Source organism: Podarcis tiliguerta (genome assembly GCF_965153285.1).
Source record: "Podarcis tiliguerta genome assembly, chromosome: 8".
In the NCBI taxonomy this organism is placed as follows: domain Eukaryota; kingdom Metazoa; phylum Chordata; class Lepidosauria; order Squamata; family Lacertidae; genus Podarcis; species Podarcis tiliguerta.
Genome location: NC_139541.1, coordinates 35,141,250 through 35,151,843, shown reverse-complemented (window position 1 = coordinate 35,151,843; position 10,594 = coordinate 35,141,250). Strand labels below are relative to the sequence as shown.

General features: G+C 47.5%; 1 protein-coding gene across 1 annotated transcript in view; it reads left to right on the top strand.

The window, feature by feature from the left end:
- Positions 1 to 351: 351 nt before the first annotated feature.
- Positions 352 to 10,594, top strand: part of SLC6A2 (solute carrier family 6 member 2) — a 60,207-nt gene continuing 49,964 nt past the window's right edge. Inside the window, exons 1-2 of the mRNA XM_083451884.1 lie at positions 352 to 438; positions 1,038 to 1,347. Of these exons, the coding sequence (XP_083308010.1) occupies positions 1,044 to 1,347 (304 nt within the window). The 5' untranslated portion in view covers positions 352 to 438; positions 1,038 to 1,043. The remainder of the gene's footprint in view (positions 439 to 1,037; positions 1,348 to 10,594) is intronic.

Here is a 10,594-nt window from a genome sequence, read left to right as displayed (position 1 = left end):
CCCATGGTCATGGGGCCAAGTTGGCACTCCTGCTTCCAAGTGTTGCTGGATGTCAACTACTATCCTGACCATTGACCATGCTGGCTGGGGCTGATGGGAGTTGGAGTCCAACAACAGCTGGAGGGCTGCAGGTGCCCCATCCCTGATCTAGAAGAAGTGTGCAATAAGAAGTGTGCAGAAGTGTGTGGGCTGGGACTGGGAGGCAACGAGATATCCCTGAGCAACGGGGGGGGGGGGGAATCTCGTCTGAAGGCAAGAGTAGGCACTCCGAATTGTGTCTATTAATCGATGTCCACGATTCTAGAATCCACGCTGAACATTCTATTTGTGTGCCTAAAGAATCTCTCTCTCTGGCACTTAGCTTAGGTGAGCAATATGAGCAACATCCCTTCCCTCCGCTCTCCGCCTCGACGTGCGACTGTGCGCCTTGGGTAAAGCGTTGAGTCCCCATTTGAGGGTGGGAAGCTAAAAGAGGCGGGAGAGTTACTCCGATTCCCAGGAGTACCGTTGCCTTGTGCCCTTCCGTGGCCACCTGCTTGGTGCGAAGCAGGGATGGGCGACAAGGAGTAGGGACCGCTCCGTTGGCGAGAAGAAGGCGCAGACGGTGCACGCGGCGGCGCCTGGAATCAGGGGCCGGTTTAGTTTGGCCCCCGAAGTGGATGAGGCGAGCTAGGGTTTTTCTTGTTTTTTATTAATAATAAAAAAACTGGGGAAGGGTGTCAGGAAAGCGAATCGCTGCTTTTTCCATTTTTCCTCACACACCCGCCTCATTTGCATGCCCTCCTCCCTCGCCGCCTCCTTTCTCCGAGGCGCGTTTTTGCGCTGCGCTCTTGGAGAGCCCTTGCCAAGAGCGCCCTTGCGCGCTCCGGGGGAGAAGACGAAGGGGGCGCTTCCGTTCGCTCCCACTTCTCGCCAGTCTGCCTCGCCTCCCACTCGCGCTTCGCCCCTCCGCTCTCCCACGCTGAGCTTCTCTTTCTCTCTCGGTGTGTGTGTGTCTTTCCCCCTCCCTCTTTTTCTCTCCTCTTGGACGTCTCAAGGCGACAATGACCAAGTCCCTGAGCCAGCCCGAGCAGAGGGACTCGGCGGTGGCGCCCTTGCGGGACTGCTCTGACCCGCCGCTCCAAAAGAAGGACGTGGAGCTTCTCCTGGTGAAAGAGCAGAACGGCGTACAGTACACCAGCAGCAACCTTCTGGAGACCCGCAGCCCGCACTACAGTCCCACCGCCGCGGAGCCTGAGCGGGAGACGTGGGGCAAGAAGATCGACTTCCTCCTCTCAGTCATCGGGTTCTCGGTGGATCTGGCCAACGTGTGGAGATTTCCCTATCTCTGCTATAAAAACGGAGGAGGTAAGAGAAGTCTCTTCTCTCTCTCTCTCTCTCTCTCTGTCTCTCTCAATCTGTCTCTTGTACACATAGGATCTTCTCTTCTGCATCTTTGTGTTTCTCCATAGCCGATCCGACTAGCCTGTGGAAGTTTTACGCGAATGGTTAGGAGAAGGTTTGGGGTTCCGGAGCCAGGGAGTGGGAGGCAGGTTCTTGTCCCGCTGTGCCCTCCTGCGATGCACATCAAGGCCCATAGCAAGTCGCGTGCTCCCACCCTCAGTTCCTACCAGGAGAAGGGAAATAGCAGCGACCTACCTCTTAGGGTTGTTGTGAGGGTGACTGTAGTAAAGAACACGGGGGCACCCTGATCTGAAACACGCTTGCTTACTTAGACGACAACAAACAAGCCTCGAGTTCATTTATTTGCTTATCCTTCACACCTCTTCCTTTCCCTTCTTCCAAACAGTGTCAAGGAAGTAAACACCACCGCCTCCTCTTTTTTAAAAAAAATATATATATTGAGTGACAGGGTTGGCTTGGGATCTCCTAGAACTTCACTGGATGAGTAGAAATTTGAATCCAGCACATCATGTTCCTTGTACTACTGCTGTGCATTTAAAACTATATTCTAACTTATATTTTAATCAACTGTTTTTGTGTGTGTTTTAAGGTTTTTACTGTATTTATATTCAGTGTTTCAGGTGGCGCTGTGGGTAAAACCTCAGCGCCTAGGACTTGCCGATTGCATGGTCGGCAGTTCGAATCCTTGCGGCGGGGTGTGCTCCCGTCGTTCGGTCCCAGCGCCTGCCAACCTAGCAGTTCAAAAGCACCCCCGGGTGCAAGTAGATAAACAGGGACCACTTACCAGCGGGAAGGTAAACGGTGTTCCATGTGCTGCGCTGGCTCGCCAGATGCAGCTTGTCACGCTGGCCACGTGACCCGGAAGTGTCTGCGGACAGCGCTGGCTCCCGGCCTATAGAGTGAGATGAGCGCACAACCCTAGAGTCTGTCAAGACTGGCCCGTACAGGCAGGGGTACCTTTACCTATATTCAGTGTTAGCTGCCTTGAGCCCAGTCTTGGCCGGGGAGGGCGGGGTATAAATAAAAATGTATTATTATTTATTATAGGATCTAACCTTGACAGTCCCAGCTGATGCACGTTTTACTTGAAAGGTGCAAGGGGTTACGACTTGAAAGTGCCATCCTATGCATGTTTACTCAGAAGTGAGACCCGCTAAGTTTGATGAAGCTCAGCAGCATAGTAGTGATTCCCACTGAGTCTTACCCCACTGATAAGTGTGTTAAGGACTACAGCTTGTGTTTAGGATTGCAGTATGAAACTGTTTGTAGATTAAAGGGGAGTGTAGTGGGAGCAGTTGGTGGAAAGGGCAAGCTGTTTTAAGCACTTCTGTTTTCCTTGACTATGAAAGAGGGAGAGAGCTGAGTTACAAACTGAACATGATGAACATTTCTATACAGATCCCGGACTTCAAAATTTCCTAGCATCTTGGGGCTGATTCATTCCCTGCACTCTAGTCAGTGTCTCATTGCCTGATGACTCTGAATGGGTGATCTGCTGTGCTTTCAAAGAGAATTGTGCTTTTTGGGTCACGAAACAAATACTCAGATTGCTATTGATGATTGTTATATTAATGATTACATTTTTATCCCTTCCTTCTTCCAAGGAGCTCAATACAGTGTAGAGAGGTCTCTTCTCATTTTTTCACACAACAACCCTGTGAGGTGGGTTAGACTGAGTGAGTGATCAGCCCAAGCTCAACCAGTATGTTAAGTAGGATTTGAACCCAGATCCACTACTTTTGCATAGCCATCACTTGGGGTGCAACCAATGGTAAAGGGACCCTTAACCATTAGGTCCAGTCGTGGCCGACTCTGGGGTTGCGGCACTCATCTCATTTTATTGGCCGAGGGAGCCGGCATACAGCTTCCGGGTCATGTGGCCAGCATGACTAAGCCACTTCTGGCGAACCAGAGCAGCGCACAGAAATGCCGTTTACCTTCCCGCCGGAGCGGTACCTATTTATCTACTTGCACTTTGACGTGCTTTTGAACTGCTAGGTTGGCAGGAGCAGGGACCGAGCAACGGGAGCTCACCCTGTCACAGGGATTCGAACCGCCGACCTTCTGATCGGCAAGCCCTAGGCTCTGTGGTTTAACCCACAGTGCCACCCGTGTCCCTGATTGATGTGGTAGATCTGTCCTAAAGAAAATACAGAAGGGCTGCTAAATCAGAACTTTGCTTTTTGTGAAATAGGTGTGGACCCATCTGCCCACCCACCCTGGCTGTCCCAGAGAAGCTTGACTTATTTTGAGAGTGGATCAAATCCAGTTGTCCAGTGATCAGTGTAGGGCTGTGTACAGAACCCCCCTCCCTGTGAAATTACTACCCCAGGGGCTCCTAAACTGTGGTCTGCCAATCACCAGTGGTGCACAAGCTTCATGCATGTGGCCTGTGGTGTGTCTCTAAAAAACAATTGCTATTTGAATTCTATAGAATTTTATTGGATTTGGATTGCAATGAAATGCAATCCAATACTATATAGAAGATAAATGGGAAAGAAAAATGCAAATTAAAATCTAATACAGGGCATTGCCTCTGACACACATAGAAAGGGGTTTGCTAGATCACATCAAGGCCCCATCTAGCCCACCCTCCTCCTTCCTACGTCAGTCCCCTGCTGGGCCCTCTCAGCAATTGGTGTTCAGTACATGCTGCCTCTTAATTCCAATTAGCCATCAGGGCTAATAGCTGTGGCTCACCCAACAGCTCATGCACCCATTTGTTCACCACTTCTGGACCCGCCCTGTAATTTAAGGTGCCATTTGCATGGCTTTGTATCTGTGGCTGCATACAAACAATACATGGAAAACACATCTGCCAGCCTCCTGGCTAATAATCCTGGAAACTGTAGTTTGCCCCTCACAGAGCTACACTTCACAGCACCCTTAAGAAACCATAGTTCTCATGGGGTTTTTTGGTGACGTTTTTCTTGTGGGGTTCTTTAAATGTGTTGTGTGTGTGTGCAGTCTATGTTAGGGACATGCCCTCCCTGCTGCCATTCCACTTGAACAAGAACTCCCCTTCAGTGCAGAAACTGCAGGGAACCATGAGGACTAGGCAGTTGTGCAGAGTTGCATGATTTCACAGCTGTGCAAATTTGTCACAGCGCAACCAGGTGCAGAGCAATGAATTAGGACAGTTCAGATTTCATCTGGTCAACAGATAAAAGGGATAAAGGCAGGGTTGGATTTAGGTTTCATGAGGCCCTAAGCTACTGAAGGTAATGGGGCCCTTTATATGTCCAGCTGTCCTTTGTCAACAACAAATTGCCGCTGTTTTTTTGTGTTGAATATATGCTATATGGTAATTTATGGACCTAATAGGTATCTGAAGCCATTTGCACATAACAAAATATATCACATATCAAAGTAATTGTTGAACTGAAATACAATTAAGAAGAAGTATATCAATAGTGAAATAATTACTAAGCTCTAACTTAAAATGATTTTTTTATTCATAACAAACTTAATAATGCAAACACATTGGCATTTGGCAATAAAAAAAGTTCCTTTAGAAACACAGTTTACAAAGACTCATAATGAACAAACCAGGGATATTTTAGGGAGCAGGCTAGCAGGCAGGGCCCATTACTTACATCATAGGAGTCTACACAACACAAAACACTGTTGCTGTATGTAGGTTTTATTTATTTTTTATCTTATATTTTGGAAATATGCATCCAGTTTTTTTTTCCTTTAATTTTTTTTTGCCCCCCCCCCGAGAGAGTGGGGCCCTAAGCTACAGCTTATTCAGTGGTACCTCAGGTTCAGTACTTAATTCGTTCCAGAAGTCCGTACTTAACCTGAAACTGTTCTTAACCTGAAGCACCACTTTAGCTAATGGGACCTCCTGCTGCTGCCGTGCTGCCGGAGCACAATTTCTGTTTTCATCCTGAAGCAAAGTTCTTAACCTGAAGCACTATTTCTGGGTTAGCGGAGTCTGTAACCCGAAGCGTATGTAACCTGAAGCGTATGTAACCCGAGGTACCACTGTACGCAAATCCGGCACTGTATAAAGGTGCTTCTCCTTAAGGAGAGGGGCTGTTGTTCAGTGGTAGAGCATCTGCCTTGTATTCCAAAGGTCCCAGATTCAGTCCACAACATTTCCAGGTAGGGCTGGGTATGTGCCTTGTCTGAAGCCCCGGAGAACTGCTGCCAGTCAGAGTAGGTGATGCTCAGCAAGATAGTTCAAGGGACTGGTTTATATAAGGCTGTGTACACACAGGAGGCCCAGTCCTTCTAGTGTCTGTCTACTTGGACTTGCTTTTGACAACAAGATGCCTTCTGCATGCTTGCTGGAGTAACTCCATCTTTGGGAATCTGCCAGTTCCATGCTGGAGGAACAGAGAGCATGGCAAACAGATGGAGAACTCTTGGCAAGACTGGGGTAGACGTTTGGCTACAAGGGAACCAGCAACAGAAGACACAGCTATGCTATGATGCCTGGACCACTTGGTTGCCAGATTATAAAACAGTAGCTAAACATACTTCTTGCTTTTCAATAAATGATTTTTATTGAGTTTTAGTCAACATGCAATAAACACAGAGCAATATAGGCAATATAGGGACACAGGTGGTGCTGTGGGTTAAACCACAGAGCCTAGGACTTGCTGATCAGAAGGTCGGCGCTTCAAATCCCCGCGACGGGGTGAGCTCCTGCTCCTGCTCCTGCCAACCTAGGAGTTCAAAAGCACGTCAAAGTGCAAGTAGATAAATAGGTACCGCTCCGGCGGGAAGGTAAACGGCGTTTCCGTGCGCTGCTCTGGTTCGCCAGAAGCAGCTCATTCATGCTGGCCACATGACCCAGAAGCTGTACACCGGCTCCCTCAGCCAATAAAGCGAGATGAGTGCCGAAACCCCAGAGTCAGTCACGACTGAACCTATTGGTCAGGAGTCCCTTTACCTTTAATATAGGCAAAGTACGTTATAGGAATGTCTGCAACAGGATTTGGAGTGGTATTGCAAAAGTTCATAGCACAGAATATCTGTAGCCGTGTGCGGTGATTCATAGTGGACCAATATAAACGGAAGTTCTCAAGCAGAAGGTAGACGTTATAGATATGCCCTCCACAATGTAAGCTGACTCATTGAAAGTTGCAGTGGAAAATAGAACTCAAAGGGCATAGGTGAATGTGCATTCCCCATAGCTTGGTGGGAGAGCATCTGCTTTGCATGCAGAAGGTCCCAGGTTCAATCCCCAGTATCTCTGAGTAGGGCTTGGAAATGCTAGATGGACCTAATGGAGCTAGATGAGTCAATGAACTAAATGGGCCTGCTTCTGCAAACCTTTACAATAATGTTTTTTACAGTGAGTTTTGATAGGTATAAATTAGAATTGCAAGGGATGGAACTAGCCTCCTAGAGCTTATGTTTTAGGGTCCAGAAAACAGTTTCCAGTCAGAAAACTTGCTTTATTCAAGTTTACTTACACTTGCTTATGTTTCTGGTTACAAATGCAACATAAAGTTCACGTTCTGAAACTGAGGAGTGTTTGGCAAATTTGTCATGTGCCATTCACACAAGGAGGACATCACTTGCTTGCCCTGCGTATGATTCCTGTGCATTTGATGTCTGATGTCTGAACTTGTGAACTGACTTGGCTGAAAAGCTTTGCATTTGAGATCATGGGGTGATAGGGAAGTTCGATTTGTTCTCTCTCTCTCTCTCTCTCACACACACACACACACATATGTACCACATAACTTTATGTAACCATTGACAGGTGATGGACACCCATATCTGAACCAGTTATATGTGGGTCACCAGAACTCTCAGGCTATAATCTTGTCCACATATTACACTCAATGCATGAGCAGTCTGTGTACCTCTGCACAAAATAATTGATCTGTATACTCATACAGTTATTCACATGCAATGTGCAACCGTACAATTTCTATACCTTTATACACAGTAGTTGAGCTGTACAAATCAACAAGTGTACACTCTTCCACACAAATGTGTGTGTAGGGTCAACACGTACCTGTATTCAGTGCAACATGTGTGAACAAGCCCATAAATAAATATATTTCCCAAGTTAAGTAATATGCATGGACATCCAAACCAGCCATACGCATTAGAATGATTATTCCCTCATCTAGATAGCTGTGGTTATCCCTACAAGTCCTCTGGTGACTTGCGCCAACAACCCCATACCTAAGCAAGCCCATTGTCATTTTGAAGTTGCAGATATATCAGATTAAAGCGCTCTACCAGCCAGCCCATGAATTTGGGTCTTTCATTTTCATGCACAAATGCCGGATGCTTTAACTTCAATCACCTGGTTTAAAAGATTTGGCCCGATTCCCCAAGTAGTAGCATAAGGATATTTAAACACACACACACACACAAATCATTTCCTGCATTCTGGGGCTTTGTTCTCTGGTGATTTATTTATTTATCATTTGCCCTGGGAAGGTCATGGATGAGAGTTCTGGCACAGTGCGTCCTTTGTGCAGACGGCTTATCTCTACTGGCTCTTGCAGTAATTCTCCCCAAAGCATGACAAAGGTGAATGTAAAAGTCCATTTTCTTTGTGAAGGGAAGACATTATGGGTTGTCTGGCCTATGCAGGGCTAGTGTTGGGAGCTGGCACTGCTGGGAACCTGTCAGGGCCTTCGCACCAGAAGCAGCCGTGCTGCTGACTAAGGATATCAAAACTCATTTTTTCTGCTCTGCTCTATATTCATTGCATGCAGCGTGGTTTCCACTCTGCTGCGGTTCATCTTCCACCAAAACCAATCCACAAGATTTTAAGCTGAGATGCATGGTCAGCGGCGCTGGATGGTGCAGCTCTTTCTAGACTGTCCCAGTTCGAATTTCAAATGGGGAACTAGATATTTCAATGCACTCCATGTAATAATGTGATACAGAACATTACAGTATAGCAAAATAGGGGTGGGGTAAAAGGTCAACCCGAGGGTCACATTCCCTCCTGGGCAACCTTCCGGGGGCCACATGTCAGCGTGTCCTTGGACTCTGATAACACCTCCTGCTTCCCTGGATGGAGGTTATAGCAGTGAGTGTGTGTAGAAACTAGCCTCCTGTACAAAGGTTAGAATTTACATTTGTTGCTGTGTCCCCTTGTTTCTGACTCTGCCGATCTCTGAGATATGGAGCTCAGAAGTTTGCCCAGAAATGAATATGACCTTTGGGATGAACAGGGTTCCCCATTCTTGGGATGGGGGTGATCTGAATTGCTCACCCAGGCACACACTTATGGGTGTCCATACATCATATGTGCCTATCTTTCTCTGCCTTGATACTCTGTGTGTGTGTGTGTGTGTGTGTGTGTGTGCGCATATATATATATATATATGCAAAGCACTCTGGCAAATCACAAAGCCATTCACCTGACATGTGTCAAAAGCCTTCCTATTGTTCCACGATCATTCTATTGTTCGTTGGTTGGTACTCTGCTCTGCTGGCATGTGTGTAATACGGGGAATCTTTTTTGCTACTGGAGAGCTATTCTTAGCTGATGGAAATAAGAGCCCAATCTACTCCTGCTGTGTCTTGAACCGCTTCCTGTAGAAACCGCATGCCGCACACTAGTCGAACGGCAAACTACTGGGGGAAAGAGCAGTTTGGAGAGCTCCTTTTGGAGCTCCTCATAATCTCATTTTTCCTCAGACCACCCTGATCAATTTGGTGCCACCAGGAAACTTGGCTGTTTTGCTACTTGCCCCTAACTCCAGGGCATTTATGAAAAAGTTACAAAGCACAGGTTCCAGAAGTGATTCTTTGAGGGGGGGTGGGGATCCTACTTTTTACATCCCTTCATTGTAAAACAAAAGTAACAACAACTCTGTATATTTATTCTGACTTTCTGCTTCCTTGGAACTTTGAAAGGGAGGTCCGACAGCTCACCTGTCAATCATCTGACATAGTTATGACATGTGCATTATCCTGCCCACTTGTTGAAGTCCTTTGCTCAGTATTTGATAAGTGCTCAACTGCCAGCTGCTTGTTGGGCACTTGGAAAGTGCAGTGCAAGGTGTTTTGCAAACCATATGCTCAGTGCTTGGGAAGTGCAAGGACTGGGAAAAACTGCAGCCTCATGGGACAAATTTGGCCTGCAAGTTGTAGGTTCTCCATTCTTGCTTTCTGCCTATAATATATATGCTCTCATTTGAAACCAAGAACTCCATCTTACCCATCTTGGTTTGGAGGCATATACTGTAAATGCTTTCAGTATTTACAGTGTTTTTCTCTCCAAAAGTCTTTGGCATGTTCACTTTGTTCTATGGTGCTTTGTACTCCTCGAATTGCTGTCATGTCCCCCTTGTGCACGCTGATTCCCTAGTTCTACACCACTCCCATTTGCACCATCCTAAACAATTTAACCCTCATCCCTTGCGGATGATTTACCCTGAACTGGAGACTCCTCATCTACTGTCAGTTTTCTGAAAGTTGCTCTGCCAGAATTTTGGCTGTCATGTCCAACAATCTGTTTCCATTCTCGTTCACACAGAGCCCTTCTTCTTTGTATAGTCCTGGCTTGTCCCAAAATGCTCTCCAGCACCTACCAGATCCAGGCATCTTTTCCTGACACCAGTGTCATGGCTACCAGCCATGATGGCTAAGTTCTGTCTCAGGGTGGCCCAACTTTTCATACCAAGTGGGCCACCAGAGTACTTTGACACAGAACCCACAGGGTGCACACTGCCTTATTGCACCAGGGTGTGTGTGTTAATGAACACTTTCCCCAGCCCTTCCACTGCCTTCCCAAAGCTGGGAAAGCACTATCTAGGCTTTGGGAAGGAGGCAGGAGGACTCTTGAACCCTGCTACAGCCCCGTGTCTCTTTTCCAAAGCCCAGCACCATGCTTGAGGGCAGGGCCGTCTTAAGTATAGCCGGCGCCATGGTGCAAAGATCCCTCCGGCGCCCCTTCAAAACAAGGGAGGGGGCAGTGGAAAATGTCCTCTGCCTCCCCCACCACCCCAATCCCCAGCGTGGTGGCCATGATCAAGCAGGAAAACGTGCTGGAGGACATGCTCTCTGGCGTCAGGGCACCTGAGAAGGCAACCTAGGAAGGCTGCACACCGCCTTTCGCCAGGAAGCAGAAGGAGGACAATGACTGGGAGCAAGGCTGTCTTTAGCAGATGCAGAGGCTTGGGATCCTAAGCCTCTGTGGGATCGCTCTCCTTCTGCAGAGGCTTGGGAGGGAAGCTGCACGCCCTCCAGGCATATA